We start from the raw sequence: 17281 nt of genomic DNA, 5'->3' as shown, positions 1-17281 counted from the left end.
TGATTTCATACTTTCTCACTGTCAAAGGGAGGCAGATCAACCACCTTTCCCACAGAACTTCTTAGAGAATAAAACAAGCTCGGTGCCCCTGAACTCAGAACAAAGAAAGGGGAGCAGCAAATTCGCATCATTTTCATGAACTCTTTTGCTTAAAAGAGAAAACATTGAACAACTTTGAAAGACCAATCATTGAAATGATCAACCACAATTCCAGAGGACCAATGATGAAGCGTGCTATCTATCTCTTGACAAAGAGATGATAGACTTACAGCGCAGAATGAGATAACACTTTTTTTTGACATGGCCAGTATAGAAATTAGTTTTGCTTGACTGTTTGTTAAAAGGATTTTTTCTTTTTTTTTTCTTTTCCAATGGAGAGATTTGGAGAGAGCTAGAAGGGATACTGGTGTTTTAGTCTCATTCCCCTCATCATTTTTTTAAGATTGGATCTCCATATCATTACTAGGTTAGAAGTGCAGCTGCCACTCACAGCCCAGTGCTCATAGCCAGGTGAGTTCTGACATACTCTATTTCTTTTTATTTGGATTAGTTTGCCCCACCCCTCTACAGGTTCACCATATTGGTGCCAAACCATATGAACACTCAATTGACTGCATCCCTACTGCATATCAGAACTTCTGAGCTCAAGCAATCCACTAGCCTCAATCTCCTCAGCACCAGAATTGCAGGTATGTACCCCCACACCTAACCTTTATTCCAAGCATCATTCTATAAGTAAGGAGCATAAGGCTTAGAGTCACTTGTTCAAGGTCACAAAGTGAGGTAGCAATGGAACCTGTGTTGGAACCTAATATGCTCTATACACTTCCCTGTTAATATAAAATATGAATTATCTTGGTCAATATCTATCCTCACTTCTTCCTACATTTTACTCTTCCATCAGTCCATTCAAGAGTATTGTTTTTGCCACCACTCTAGGTGGGAAAATTCCACTGAGCCATGTTGGAGATAATTGCTGCAAATGTTTAGTGAGCATCTTTCATTCTGACAACAGCTGAGTGTAAGGACAGAAGACCTTTGATACCAAAACTGTACTTAGAACTTACATATTAGGTTTTTAAAGCATTCTTTTGGGGGAGGCAAGGATCTAGAATATGATTTCATTGGTTTGGGGCAGTAGTATCAAACTCAAATAGAAATCAGAGCCACTAATACATACATAAGGATTCCCATGGGCTGCACATTGATTTAGTTTAAAAATGTAATTTTATCTATATTTTATTGTTATTTCCCATTTATATTTTAATTTGGTTCAAACTTCATTCAAGAATGTTATGGGCCTAATATGGCCCACAAGCCACATGTTTGACATACTCTGGTACAGGGATCTCTTTGTGAGGGAACTTCATCTACTAATGCAGATCCTTAACCATTTTTATACTGTTGTATGGGGCCCTGAAGAATTGTCTATACATTAGAAGGTCAGGACTTGAATTCAGGTCTTACTGATTCAAAGACTGGCTCTCTCTATCTATCTACTCTGCCTCTGAGCATCCTCAAGGCTGTTTACACTTAATGGGAGGGATGGGGGAAGAGTGCAGAATTTAATGGTAAATGATGATTTTCTTAGGTTTGCTACTGATTTCTTTTGGAGACAGTACCTTGTTGGCACTTCCATTTACAATAAGCACCAGCTGCCAGCTGACCTATCCCAGAATTACTCTGAGAGAACAGAATTTACTCTTAGTACTATTCTGGGCACAGAGCATATACTGGCCAGTATCATTTACACCTTTTGTTCTTTATATTCTGTTTCCTCCAGGTATTCTATAATCTTATAGAGAGCAAGGATTGAATCTTATACTTGATTATCCCCCAAAGCATCCCTGACTCCAAGGATTTTACATTCTTGGGGGTAGTGGGGTAAGACAATACATAGGCATATAAGTAGACAAAGAATAAATCCAAAGCAAATATAAGATAACTTTAGAGGAAGAAGCACAATAGCCAGGGAGGAGGGGGGGGAAAGACAAGAAAGTTAGAAGGGGGTACTTGAGTAGAGCTTTGATTGAGGCTAGGTATTCTAAGAGGTAAAAATGAGGAGGGAGTACATTCCAGGTATGGGAGATATATTCATGGATACAAGAGATGGAGTGTCATGTATGAAGGAAAGCAAGTAGGTCAATTTGGCTAAACCATAAAGGATATGAAGAGGAGTATTATGTAATAAATCTCTGGGGAAAATGGTGCGGTAAAACTACTGCTTGCCATACACCTAAAAGAGCTTTAAAAAAGACCCATGTATACAAAGGTATTTTATAGCAAAAAAAAAAAATACGACTGGTAAGAAAATATGGGGGCAGCTAGGTGGTGCAGAGGATTCAGCTCCAGCCTTGGAGTTAGGAGGACCTGAGTTCAAATCCAGCCTCAGACATATAACACTTATTAGCTATGTGACCCTAAGCAAGTCACTTAACACCACTGCCTAGCCAAAAAAAAAAAAACCAGAAAGAAAGAAAATATGTCCCTATCAATTGAACAATGACTAAAGAAATCATGATATATGAATCTAATGAAACATTAACATGCCCTACAAAATTATTAACATGACACATTCAGAGAAACTTGAGAAAACTTGTTCATACTAATGCAGAGTGAAGTGAGCAAAACCAGAAGAATAACATACACAAGGAAAATCATAATATAAAGGGAAACAATCTTGAGAATTCAGAATTTTGATCAATTAAGTGAAAACTGATGATGAAGCCTGCATCCATCCTCTTGGGAAAGAAGTAATGGATTATAAGTGCAGAATGAGACATATTCTTTCTAACACACCCAATATGTTGATTTGATTTGCTTGACTACAGTTATTACAAGAGATATCTTCTCTTGGAGGGCTGGTGGGACCCTGATGGATAATGTTAGAGAGCGAGGGAGAGGGGGAGAGGGTGGGAGAGAGAGAGAGAGAGAGAGAGAGAGAGAGAGAGAGAGAGAGAGAGAGAGAGAGAGAGAGAGAGAGAGAGAGAGAGAGAGAGAAGGGGGAGGGAGAGGGGGAGGGAGAGAGGGAGGAAGGAAGGAAGGAAGGAAGGCAGGAAGGAAGGAAGGAAGGCAGGCAGGAAGGAAGGAAGGCAGGCAGGAAGGAAGGAAGGCAGGCAGGAAGGAAGGAAGGCAGGCAGGAAGGGAGGAAGGGAGGAAGGCAGGAAGGGAGGAAGGGAGGAAGGCAGGAAGGGAGGAAGGGAGGAAGGGAGGGAGGAGGGAGGAAGGGGGAGGGAGGAAGGCAGGGAGGGAGGAAGGCAGGGAGGGAGGAAGGAGGGAGGGAGGAAGGGAGGGAGGGAGGAAGGCAGGGAGGGAGGAAGGAGGGAGGGAGGAAGGGAGGGAGGGAGGAAGGCAGGGAGGGAGGAAGGGAGGGAGGGAGGAAGGGAGGGAGGAGGAAGGGTGGAAAGGAGGGAGGGAGGAAGGCAGGAAGGGAGGAAGGCAGGAAGGGAAGAAGGCAGGAAGGGAGGAAGGGAGGGAGGGAGGAGGAGGGAGGGAGGGAGGAGGAGGGAGGGAGGGAGGGAGGGAGGGAGGGAGGGAGGGAGGAGGAGGAAGGGAGGAAGGGAGGAAGGAAGGAAGAAGGAAGGAAGGAAGGAAGGAAAGGAAGGAAGGAGGAAGAAGGAAGGAGGAAGGAAGGAAGGAAGGAAGGAAGGAAGGAAGGAAGAAGGAAGGAAGGAAGGAAGGAAGGAAGGAAGGAAGGAAGGAAGGAAGGAAGGAAGGGACAGGACATTAATGAGATATTTTAAAATGCATAAGAGAGAAGGAAGTTCAGAGGTGACACAGACAAGCAAAGCAGTTTTATTGCTACTATGTTAAAGTTAATAATTCTATTTTTAAAACTATATAACAAAGTTCATGGTTAAATAACAGCCAGAATTTATATAATATTTTAAGGTTTACAAGCTCTTTATATAGATTACCTTTTTTGATCCTTACAACCACCCTGTAAGGCAGATGCTATTATTATTCTCATTTTAAGGATAAAAAAAACTGAGGCTAGAATGAATAAAATGACTTGCCCAGGGTCATCTATCTAGCTAGTGTCTAAAACAGGATTTGAACTCAGAATTTCTTGATTCTAACCCTCTATTCCTGGCAACACTCAATTGGCATATGTAATGTCTTTTGTATATCAAAATATCTATTTTTACTGATGCTTTTAAAATTCATAACAAAAACAAAAACCAGAAAAGCAAAAGTAGATTGGAACTAAATTATTAAGGGCTTCAAATGCCAAAGACAGCATTTCCATTTGATCCTAGAGACCATAGGGAGGTACGGGAGTTCTTTAAGCAGGGGAGCGAGACCTGGGCTGACACTTTGGCAGCTGTCTAGAATATGAGTCAGACAGGCAAGATAAGATAGCTGTTGGGGACTTAAACTGTAATGGTGGCCATATGGGTGGCTAAAAGGAGGCAGACATGAGAGGTAATATGGATATAGAATCAACAAGACTTAGTAATTTAATTGGATATTGGGAGGGTGGGGAGGTGAAAGAGAATAAAGGGTCAAGGAAGGCTGAGGCTTTGAACCTTGATGACTGAAAGTACTAAGGATGTCAAAATTAGGGAAGTTAGGGTGTCTGGGGAGCAGGATGAGTTGTATTTGGGACATATTGAATTTGGAGATGCCTTTAAGATGTATAGGTGGAAATATCTAATAGGCATTTGGTGATATGAGACAAATTCTGCAACTAAAAATTAAAATAGAATTTATTCATGAGCTGTCGAGGCATTATAATTGTTTTCAGAGAAAAAAATCAAGCAAGCAAGAGCTTACATTTCTCAATCAAGCACTGATTTTCAAACCTTTCAGGGTCTTTTAATAAAACAGAAGACTGTTACAAAAGCTAAAGAAAGTATCCTCAAGGTTCAATACTGATGTCTCACAGGGAGGGTTTTAATTACCATTCCAAATAATAATGCCAGAGTCTCATAATCAATCCACTCTGCCACTCTGACCAGGCTGGGTCTCTGAAATCAAAGAAGAAAATCACCAGTTAACACTGTGTATCACCAATGTAGTCATTAGCTGTGAACATATAAACACCTCTCACTTAAAGTCCCTCTCCAATGGGCTAGAACCTATTAGGCTCCTTGCCTCTGGAGAGCACTGACAGCCCAGTTCTCACAAATTTAATTGCATTCATTCAACATTTTTTTTTAGAAAGACAGACCCAGGATTATTATAAAAAGAAATGAAACATTCATTCTAACACAACCATCCCACTTCTAGCCTAAACTTATTTTCTCATACAATCCATTCATGGAATCTGCTCAATGTTATAGCAGTAATAAGAAAAATTCTTGAATTTAAATAATGCTATATATTTTCCAAGTATTTCTTTGTATTTATAAAAAATATAATTTAATAGTATAATAAACCTGGGATGGACAGAGGACAAATAATAATTATCTCCATTTTACACATGAGAAGAAGGAGAAATAAAAAAGTGAAATGACTTCATCAAAGTCATACAAATAATTAAAGGAATACATATTAACAAAAGATTTGAACATGGATCTGGTAATTCCTAGTATACTTCAATTTCAAATGAGAGGCAGTAGAGTATAGTGGATAGATCAGTGGTCTCTAAAGGGAATTATGGCATCCTCCCAAGAGGTATGTGGTCAACCAATTGTTGAGTGGGAAAGTGGGAAGCATCCCATCCTCTTCCACAATAATGTTATTTCTACCTCCACATCTCTCACATCCATCACTTTCTTTCCACTCACCTAGCTACTATCTTATTTCAAGCCCTCATCTCCTCTCAAGTGGATTATTACAAAGCCCTCCTATTTGGTCTCCCTGCCTCTTCTTTTCAGTTTCAATCTTATCCTTCACACACCTGCCAAAATGATTTTCTTAAAGCACAAATCTAGCCAGAGAGAGAGAGAGAGAGAGAGAGAGAGAGAGAGAGAGAGACAGAGACAGAGAGAGAGGGAGAGAGACAGAGACAGACAGACAGAGCCTGTGTTGTTGCTGGCAAAATAAAATAAAATTTCCTGTTTGGCACGTTCACAACCTGGTTCCAATCTATCTTTCCAATCCTGTTACACATTACTGCTCTTCCTGCATTTTATGGTCTGGCCAAACTAGATGCTGTTCTTCACATTCATATAAAAACATAACTAAAATATCTAAGCATAAACATGAAATTCAGGTGTGATGCCACCCATTCAGCAGAAGCATATAAAGATAATGGAACAGATAAAAACAGAAAACTTTCTGATGAATTAAAATTAGAGATCATTCACTTTGGCTTGTTATTTTTGTTTCCTATATGGTTAATGGTTACACAACAGAAAAACATGACTTCTGCTGGAAATTTACTGGCTGTTACGCCCTATTTATTAGATATTTTGGTATTATTTGTCTTCCAATAAAAAAAAATAAAGCAAAAAGGAATCCAACTGTGTGGCTAACTCTATTGATCAAGTTAACTGAATAAATAATTACTAACAAACAATTATTATTTAAAAATCTGACTTAGTTCCCAGGACAAGCATAGGGATTTTTTAAAAATAATGAATCATCTTCAATCACATTGCTCCCAAGAGCAGAAAGGTTTTCTGTACCAAAAATAAATTAAATTTTAAAATATTGGTTATTTCATCCTAATCTCATCCTTTTAGATTCTATTTTTGTGTATTATAATTTTGACATATTATTACAGTAGCACATTATATAACTTACAAATGAGTAAACTACACATATTAATCTTTGTGCTCCATTTTGGGGCATTGAGATCATTGGAGAGTCCTGGACCTGGACCTGGAATCAGGAAGACCTGGAGTTCCAGTCCTACTTGCTAGCTGTCTAGCCACGTGCAAGTCACTTGACAGTTCTGAGCCTCAGTTTTTTCATGTGTAAAATGGGTATAATAATACCTTCAATACTTACCACCCAGTGTTGTGTGACATGAAATCACATATGTAAAGTACTTTGTAACTTTTAAAACAGTATATAAACGTGGCATATTTTTATGGATTCATTTAAACAATGACATTAAGCATAGGATACATGGACTCAAAATTTGAGTCCCTGCTTTCATGGAGTTTACATTCTAAAACTAAACCTCTTTCTATTATATAACAATGCTTCCCTTGCATCTTCTCAGTCATTTTACTGAGTGAAATGAGCAGAATTAATCCTATCCACAATTAATAATGGTGGATTTTTAACCTCTGATTTCTGTGACTATGAAATCTGAACTTTGCAATTATCATTTGCTTTACTGGAATTCCTACTATGGAGACTTTGTGATAATTATCATTGTTACTATGCTTCGACTTGCCTACATGCAAAAAGTCATATAATCTTTAAAATTAGTTATAACTAGTTTTTTTTAACCAAATTCAATTTCTTGTTATGCTTTTGGCAATGAGTTGCTTGTTGATAACTGATTATTGTGGTCAGATTCAACTAGTGTGGTTTTTAAAAATATATCTGTGTTGATAGAGATGCTATCTAACAAGAGCATCATCTAACCCAACATTGCCTTTTATTGTGTTTTCTCAGGATCACTTTAACTACCAGGAACTCCAGTGCCATATCAGTAATTGCCTAGAGGGTATTGGATGTTCCAGGTGAAGCTTAACGTGTACAAAGCCAAACTCACATTTCTCTTCTCAGTCCTCCACAAGCCCTCTAAAGGAGGCTGTGTAGTGGAAAGAACACAGACTTCAGACAAAGAGGACCTGAGTTCAAATCATGCCTTTGGTGGTTCACATCACATGCCTATGCAACCTTGGATAAGTCACTACCATCTTTTCTTCTTTTCTCATCTATAAAGTGAAGGGATTGCAGTAGGTGGCTTCTGACATCCATTCAAAATCTAGATCTATGATCCTATGATTTCTACGTCTTCCACCATCATCACCCTACCAATTTCCCTATTTCTATCAATGGCACTACTAACTGTCATGCTTGAAATACGGGAAAGGGAAGGGAAAAGAAGCTAAAGAAAAGAAAGGGAAGGGAAGACAAGGAAAGGGATGATAAAAGAAGGCAAGGGAACACGGGCATTTATTGAGTTCCCACTATGTACCAGGCATTTTGCTAAGTGCTCTAAAAATATTCTCTCATTTGATCCTCACAGCAATCCTGAAAGGCAGGTGCTGTTATCCCCATTTTACAGCTGAGGAAACTTGGGCTGAGAGAGGTTAAGTGACTTACCCTTGATCACACAACTAGTAAGTATCAGAGGCCAAATGTGAACACAGATTTCCCTTCTTCCTGGCCCAGAGCATTAACTAATGCTAAACCTAGCTGTGATTCACTTCTTTCCTTTATATTTTATATTTACTCAATCCATTTGAAACATCTTTTATATTCTTCCTACTACCATTCCTCTAGTATAGAACTTCATTACCCCAAGAGTTTCATTACTAGATCTACTACCTTCAGTTTCTCTCTCCTAAATCCATCCTAATCCAAATGCACTTCTAAATCATTAATTTCTCCAAGTCACTTCCCTGTTCCAAAATCTCCAGTGCTTTCCTAGTCGATAGGTTTTCTCAACTCTTCAGCCTGGTTAAACCTTGTATAATTTGCCTTCACTTCACCTACATATTTTTTTTTCCTTCTTCCTCTACAATGGAGTCAAGCCAAGTCAGTCTTCTTACTGTCTCCTGAACATACTACATTCACTGCCATTTCCAAAACTTGCCTCACTCATCTCTTGACCTGGTATACTTTTCCATTCCTATTCACTTATCTAAATCTTACCCATCCTCATTGCCAGCAGCTTATACTTCTTCCATGAACCTTCCCCTTTGTTGAAGTAAAATAATTATTTTGTTCATACCACTTATTCTGGCATTTAATTATAAACAGTTTCACACTATTACTAAACTATCATGCCTCTCCAACTAGACTGTAAACTCCAGGTGGACAAGGACCATCTCTCATATTTCTTTGATATCTCAAACAGCACCTAGTATACAGTGTTAGGTACCTTATAAGAACTAAACAAATTTTATATAAGGTTATAAGAACCAATCAAAAGGGAAAAAAATGAGATTTGGCAACACCAAATCCAAAATAGGAACCAAAAAGAAACAATGGAAGAGTAGTTTCTTGATTTATAACTATGTTAAGGAGAGTAGAAATAGCAAATTCACTGCACAGAACAAAAAAATTGAGAAATGTTTTAAAAAATAACTTAGCAGTCAACAAAAAAATACCTTTTGGCATCAGAAAAAGAATGAGAACAGTCACCTGACCTCATGGGCCTCAGTTTCCTTGTCCATAAAATTAGGAGGTTGGACAAAATAGCTTCTGGGATATCTTCTAACCCTACATATAGGATTCTGTGTTTCATCTACTTCACTTTAGATGCTAAGTCCTACCCTGTTACTGTGATACACATAGAGGTAACCCCCTGTTTTATGTAGCACATTTTTGCATATATTAATTAAATGGTCAATTGCTCCTTCCATAATCTCCAAAGATAGCAAATGTGGAAGGAGGTCATTTGCCACAAAGAAACACATTAAAACCCAGTCATCGATGCTCCTCTCAATATCAAAAGTAAATGGTGGGGCAGTAGATAGAGCACTAGCCCTGGAGTCAGGCGGACCTGAGTTCAAATCTGATCTCAGACCAGAGACTTGACACTTACTAGCTGTGTGACCCTGGGCAAGTCACTTAACCCCAATTGCCTCGCCAAAAAGAAAAAGAAAAGAAAAGAAAAAAGAAAGAAAAGTAAATGGCAGGCTGGCCACAATTAATTCTCTTTCTAAATACTTAAGAAGCACATTTAGCCGAATGTACATAAACTTTCCTTCTGAAGCAGTAAGACTTTCTTCAAACTGATCATTCTCTCCCTGTTTTTTCCTTGGCAAACCCTGGCAGTCCTTGACTTCATGCCTGAGCTGATTACAAAGACCACATGGTTTTGGTTTGTTGGGTTTGAATTCTTTCCTAATAATTATAAAGCTTGGCTCATGTGTGGCAAGTCCAAGCATAATGAGATCAGCATCCGCTCTACCTAAGTAAGGATGAGTGTTTGGCTCATGGTTAGGTTGAGCTCTTTGTCTTCTAATATAATCCATGATTTTATGTTCTTCTTCACCAGGAGCACTAGCATCAGATAAAATGACAGTCAAATTTTTCCACCCAGGGTCATTATTTAAATGATCAGCAATGTAATATCTACGGCATTTAGCAAGATTGTCCATGAACTCAGTTCCTGGTGTGATACAATTGCTGTCAAATATTTCTTTGATTTCTTCCGGTAACTGCCTAATTTGTTGGTAACTGATTTAATTGAGCCAAACTATTAGTTATTTTGAAAGCTAGTAATACACAGATGGTTTGACTGAACTTAGTCATGTGAACATCCTACCAAATATATGGATTGGAAAGGCATCCATTCTACGCGTCTACTGTTTACTACCTGTGTGATGTTGGACAATTCACTTAAGCCCACCGGCCCTCCATGTCCTCATCTGTAAAATGAAAAGGCTGAACCAGATGGGCTCTGAGGTTTCTTCCAACTCTAGATCTATGTTCATGGAAACCAATCTATTCTCTACATATACTTCTTATTTAAGTTTAATCAAAAAGAAACCCAACTTTGTGTAATGCTTCAAGAAACAATTCCCACTATCTCCCAAGATCGCCAGCTTGTAGAATGGCTGTGTCAGGCTACTGACTAGAGAAAGCTGCAGAAATGACAGGAGGAAGAAGGAGAAATTTTACCTAAAACTGAATTGGATCCTCCCAAAAGCTCTGAGCATAACATCTTACCAAGAAATGAGCTAAGCATTTGAAATGTCGCAACTTACATCACCAATAACAGCTAAGGCCGCTAATGCGGCAAGGGAGCCCAACATTGCTGCCAGAGTTCTGTGAACAATCTGCAATAAAAGAAAAGACTTTATTGGAGAAAAATTCCATTCAATCCATACAACCAGTCACATAACTGGGCTAAACAGGAAACATTTGCATCTCTCTATCATACTCATCAGTTTTATTACAGCATTTTATACCCCTCTGTCAAAAGCCATGGGGGCTAGTCCAGAGCTTGTAGCCCCTGAAGCAAGGGCTCTTGGAGAAAGCGGCTTCCTTTTACTTAATAATTAAATTTTGTTGCTAACATAGTGGAAGAACTGGATAAAGCATGTTCTATCAGAAAGCCTACACTAAAATGTCATTACTGATTTACAACAATTTAATCCCTAGGCAACTGGAACATTAGTTCTACAAAACAAATCAATTCTGCCCAATTAACTGAGAATGTTATTAAACCAAATGTATACAGCCAAATGCTTAATCTAACTGGGGGTATTCTATGTTATCCCTGAGTCACACAAGTATCTCTGGTTTTAATTATTATTCACATAGAAATGAAATTTCTAAGAAGGAAAATAATCCGGAGGAAATTAATAGTAGACAGCAAACCTCATTTGCCACTAATTTTATCAGAATAAGCCTGCTGCAAATGTATTGATAGATGGAGCACCAGGCTCTCAGGGACTCCATTTGTTCCTATGGTGCTATTAGCCAGAAGAGGAAAATGTTCAAAGGCAGCTTCTTCATCCAGTTAATTGCTACAATGAAACCAGTCTGCTGTGGGGTTTGGGGTACGTTTGGTTTTTTTTTTTTTCAGCCTGACCCACTTTTGCAGAACAATATGTACTATTAACAAATAGGCAGACAATCCATTTTTTAAATTACATTTCAAATACAACGGAGAAGGGGGAAATATTGATTGGTTGGTTTTTAGAGTAAGGAACCTGAAAGGACAAAACTATGAGAATAATATTTGAGAAGCTATGCTTCTCAGGAAGCAAGAATGATTTTCACGTGTTATTTTTATGATTTATACCTGAATTTTGACTAGGTTTTTTTCACAGAATCTTTATCCAAGTCACCCTCAATGGGCATGATAAATGCCTTTCTAATTTAAGCAGTTGTATTAAAGCTAGGAAACAGGGATTGGCACTTCTAATATGTTGTTTGCCTAGGCTAAGAATTGGAAATTGAGAGAATGTCCATCAACTGGGGATTGACTGAACAAGCTATGGTATGTGATTGTGATGGAATATTATTGTGCTATAAGAAATGACAAGTAGGATGATTTCAGGGGAAAAAACCTGTTAAGACCTACATGAACCGATACAAAGTGAAGTGAGCAGAACCAAGAGAACATTGTGCACAGTAATAGCAGTATCGTAGGATGAAGAATTATGAATGACTTAGCTATTCTCAACAATACAATAATCTAAGACAATCCCAAAGGACTTATGATGGAAAACATTATCCATCTCCAGAGAAAGAACTGATGGTGTCTGAATACAGATTGAAGGACACTGTTTTTCTTTCTTTCTTGTTAGAGTCTTCTTGTACAAAATTACTAATATGGAAATGTTTTTATATGATAACATATGTATAATCTATATCAGGTTGCTTTCCACCTCAGGGAGGGGGAAGAGAGGGAGAATGGGATAGATTTGGAACTCAAAACTTTTTTTAAAATGCTAAAAATTGTTTTTACATGTAATTAGGGGAAAATAAAATGTTATTAAAATATGCTGTTCACCTAGCTTTTTTCTAGATTTCAGTTCATCATTCACCTTTGAAAAGTCTCCATGTTTTTGATCCTCCATTGATAATGGTTCACAGATTTAAAATTGAATCAAGTATTAGCCAATCTATTCATTCACAAGAAATATTCCAAAATATTTCTCAATTCTAATATGGTCTTTTTTTTTTAACAGATGCTCAGGAAATATTTGTTCAGATAAATTGAATCTATTGGGAAGTGGTGTGGGGGAGGAGGGGAGACTTGAAAATACTATAAGCCTAAAGTGAAAGGTAAGACAGGGAAGAATAAGGAAAAAGTTATATTTCTAGGTTGAGGAAGGAGTAGAAGAAGAAAAAAGGATGTGATCTGAATAATTAAAAAGAAGGAAATTATTTAGGCAATTTGGAGAGATGGTATTATGAGTAAGGCTAGAGACCGAATGTGAGGAGAGAGAATTTGGGAGAAATTGAGGAACATTTGAAGGAAAAGAATCTTAAAATCATATTCTACTTCTGGCTTCTGTGAGAAAGGTTGAAGGGAAAGGAACAAGATTAAGGAGGATTAAAGATGAAGGAATTACTGAGGAATTCATGAATCTGAAGAGACTGACTCAAGGCTTAGGATTGAAGGAGAAAGAGAAGATAGCAGATGGCAAGGCAAGGAATATAAGAAAAGGTAAGTAGGACAAATTGGAAGGTGAAGTGAATTGGCAGAGTAGATTGATATAGGTGATGAAATGGAACTTGGTATTAGAGGTTATGGAAGATAATTGTCAAGCAATTAAGAGATAGTAATTGACTACAACATATTTCAAGAGGTACTTAAGGGTGATGAGTAAACAACCAAGTGTAACCAAAGAGATAGTTTAAAAAAACATGAAAATTATTAATCAGCATGGAAAGCATGTTTAATTTAATTCATGCCCTCACCTACACTGAGTAAAATCTGTATTTCTGCTATGGAACCACTATCTTAGTTCCACTAACAGACTTCTCTCCCTTCTAGACGTGAGATGAAGGACTTAAGGAATGCCTTTCTGCATTTCAAGTTGTTGAGTTCAATAAAATATTCTCATAAAGAAATGAAACTAGAACTCCCTCCTTACATGGAAGAGGGAAAATGTGTGTCTTGTCAAGAGGATGGAAAGTGGAAGAGTATCATACAAAAGAGGAAGGGAAGGAAAAAGATAACTGTATTCTTAAAGCCAAAAAAAAATGAGGACCTTTCTGAAGAGGAAAAAGTTTGGTGCTGAGGAAGAAACAAATATTTGTTCTTTAAGGAATGGAGTGTCAAATGTGAAGCCAGTGGGCCACATGCAGCCCATAACATTCTGGAGTAAAGCCTGAACCTGATCAAAATGTAGTTCCTATCTAATTTTAATGTATTGATAAAAAAAAAAAAAGAAATATATAAACATGTGTGATTTGCTAAGTCATTATGTGGCCCACAGGGATCTTTAGGTAAGGTATAGTAGCTGAGTTTGATAAAGTAGAGTCATAGAAGTTATGAAGTAAAATATATTCCTATAAGGATCAAAGGAAGAAGCAAAGAGTAGCAGTGGTGAATGAATTCCTACTGAGGGGTTTTGAGGAAGCTCTTGCTGACCTGGTAACAAAAGAGATGTCTGTTATCTTTCTGGATCATGCACTCAAGAAATAGAAGAAAACTTACCAAGACTCATCAAAATAGATGACTACAACTGACCTCTAGCAATTCACATGAGCACAAACTTCATTGCCAGAAGAAATCTAAAAAGTATTACCACTAATTATAAATTCTTGAGCAAGAAGCCAAGGGCCATAGGGCACAGGTCATGTTTTCATCACTGCTGTTTGTTGATGGCAACAGATACAGAAGAGAAAATTTGACTTGGGAAGTAAGCAGCTGGCTAAGAAGATGGTACCTAAGAATAGAATTTGGCCTCCTGGAACATAGCTTAAAATACAATGATGACAGATCTCTCTTGAGGATTAGAGTACACCTAACAAAGGCTCATAAAAATGTATTTGCCAGGTGTCTTGCAAATCTGATCAAAAAGGACTTTAAATGAAAGGGATGAAAGAAGAAGATAAAACCGCTTATGTATATCCACCAAGCTGGCTACTAGAAAGAGGAGAAACAATGAAAGAATGATCACAGCTGATACACTCATAAGTTACAAGTAGGTAAAATTCCAAAAAGGAAACCCTAATAAAAGCCATGACTTCAACACACAATGCCTATAGTTTAAGTAACTAACAAGAATAACTAAGAGCCATAATACAAGGAGAGAAACTAGACCTTACAGCTACACCAAGACTTAGTGAGATAAGATCTGTGATAGTAATGTGTCTCTGAATGGGAACCCCCAATTCAAAAGAAATAGGATAGCACAAGGCGGTGGTTACCATTTTATATTTAATATAAGGAAATCCAGGAACAGAAAAGACAAAACATGGTGAAAAGTATTTAGGTAAAGGTCAATAAAAAGAAAAAACATAAGTGATTTTATCATTGCAGTATGCTACAGACTTGGGTAGAAAGAATTAATATATGAGGAGATCAAGAAACACTTCATAAGCCTCACCAGAAGTGTAATATAACAATAAGAGATTCCATTTACCTAGACATCTACTAGAGGTGCTCTTCTCTCTCTCTCTCCCCCTCCCTCTCTCTCTCCCTCCTCCCTCCCCCAAATTGAGAGAAGGTAATAACATCTTGACTTGTCTCAATATGCTAAAAACCATCCAAAGAAAGGTAACCAAAATGCAACACAGCTTTGACCCCATGACCTTTGAAGATCAGCTGAAGGAAATGGGAATGATTACCCCAGAGAAGAGAAGACCCTGGAGAAGACATGACAGCAACCATTATCTTAGTGATAATTTCATCTTTCAAAAACTAGAAGAATCTGGATCTTATATACTGAATCTGATTCACACTAACATATAAAAATGACAATGAATAAGTGTAAGTTGACTATCTTCTAAAAAGAGAAGGTTTAGGGGTTCAAAAATACTTCTCAATGCCCTCACTTATTGGGGAAAATGAAGTTTTCCTTAAAAAGAAAAGGAACTTTAATGTTAAAATAAAGAAGAAAAGGGGTCTTATGGCAGGAAGTTGGAGGTAGAAAGGAAAAAGGAGCCCTGGAAAAAAATAGTTGCTTGAAGTTAAAGGCTGGGGCGAGGCAAGAGCGTGAGTGCAAGAGCGAGATAATGATAATAAAGTTAAAAGTGTACAGCAAAGAATAAAAGAAAACCTACAAGGAAGCAAAGAAAAGATGGACAGCTTTGAAAACAATACGTAGTATTTATCATATAGGTTTTCTTGAAATGGAAATTTATTGTTTTATATTGAATCCTCTCTTATGTTCTGCAGTGTACATGGCAATGTTTTTATTCCCTTTTCTTATTTTGTATTTAAGTTGAAAATAAATTTTAAAACTTAAAAATAAAATAAAATAAAAATGACAATGAACTACTTGGAGAGAACCCAGAGAAAGCAACCAAATGGTTGCAAAACCAAACAAAAATAGTAAAGGTCCTTGAGTCCATATCATCATGGAAGATCAGCTGAAGGAAATGGAGATGTTTATGATACAGAAGAAAAGACTCTGGGGCTCATAAGAGCCAGTTTAAGTATTGGAAGGGTCACCAGGTAGAAGAGGGGTCAGATTTGTTCTGTTTGGCCTCAGAAGATTAAGCCAGGAACAATTGATAGAACTCAAAAAGAGAAGAATTTAGGCCTTATTTAAAAAAATAAAACCTTCCTAACAATTAGAGCTGTCCCTAGCTGGAATGGACTTTTTTAAGACATGGCCATTTCCACTCATTAAAGGTCTTCAAGCAGAGACGGAATGATATGTCAGATATGTCATAATAGAGTTTCCTTGTGAATGTAAGTTGGAATAGTTCACCACTGAGGTCCCCTTCTAATTCTAGAATTCTGTGATATTCATATAATTCAAGCAGAAAAAAAATGCACGTGAAAAATAATTTCATTATTGTTTTTGGACCCAAATCTGTTCAAGTCTCATCAGTTCCTTCCAACCTTAGCTTTAAATCTGAAAAGGGCCTTAAACACCATCTAGCCTTCCTGAAGACCAATTTAAAATTCTATTTCCAAGAAGGCTACTCTAACAAGAAAATTTTAAATTTATCATGTCAGTACTCAAATGAAGAGTCAAATGACAAAAGAAGAATTAAATAGTGATTGCATTAAAGCAGAGTTATAGCTAAACCTCACTGAAAAGTAGTGGGGCTCTGAGTCAAAATGATATCTTATGGAGTCACTCCCATTAATCTAATCTGGGCTGTCTTCAAAAGCTGAAATATCTTACTCCTCAGGAGAGACAGACAATACCTGTCACTGCACATTTCATCTAATCAATATTTTCTGACTGAGTATAATCAAAGAATGTATAAGCACTTCTCTATGATGTTAAATATGGGTCTCACCTAGGAAAGATAAATAGAATTATTGTAGTTACTTTAAAAATCTCTGACTTCCATAATAACAAGCCTGATTTGCTCCAAATGCATTTAAGACAAATCACTTCCTTTCCACTAACAGAAAAATAAAGATAAGAAAACTAAAGACCAACCTTGGTCATGTGGAACAAACTTAGAAATAAGGAAAATGGTTCTGTAGATAATGAGTAGGTTGTTTCAAAAGCAATCATGGACATTTCTAAATATCAAAGCTTAAGTAAATGAGTTTTTCTACCACTGGAAAGAAAGCAGAGTTATAATAAACGTGGGCAACAGTCCT

At 37.4% G+C, this 17281-nt stretch overlaps 1 protein-coding gene across 1 annotated transcript in view; it reads right to left on the bottom strand.

The window, feature by feature from the left end:
• The window catches only part of OCA2 (OCA2 melanosomal transmembrane protein), a 542641-nt gene that overhangs the window by 374663 nt on the left and 150697 nt on the right, over positions 1-17281 (bottom strand). Inside the window, exons 9-10 of the mRNA XM_020992730.2 lie at positions 10791-10862; positions 4905-4970 (exon numbers count right to left, since the gene is read on the bottom strand). Of these exons, the coding sequence (XP_020848389.1) occupies positions 4905-4970; positions 10791-10862 (138 nt within the window). The remainder of the gene's footprint in view (positions 1-4904; positions 4971-10790; positions 10863-17281) is intronic.

Source organism: Phascolarctos cinereus, unplaced genomic scaffold, assembly GCF_003287225.1.
Source record: "Phascolarctos cinereus isolate Bilbo 61053 unplaced genomic scaffold, phaCin_HiC Scaffold_726;HRSCAF=1367, whole genome shotgun sequence".
Classification (NCBI taxonomy): domain Eukaryota; kingdom Metazoa; phylum Chordata; class Mammalia; order Diprotodontia; family Phascolarctidae; genus Phascolarctos; species Phascolarctos cinereus.
The sequence above is the reverse complement of the archived record's forward strand: the minus strand, read 5'-3'. Positions and strand labels throughout refer to the sequence as shown.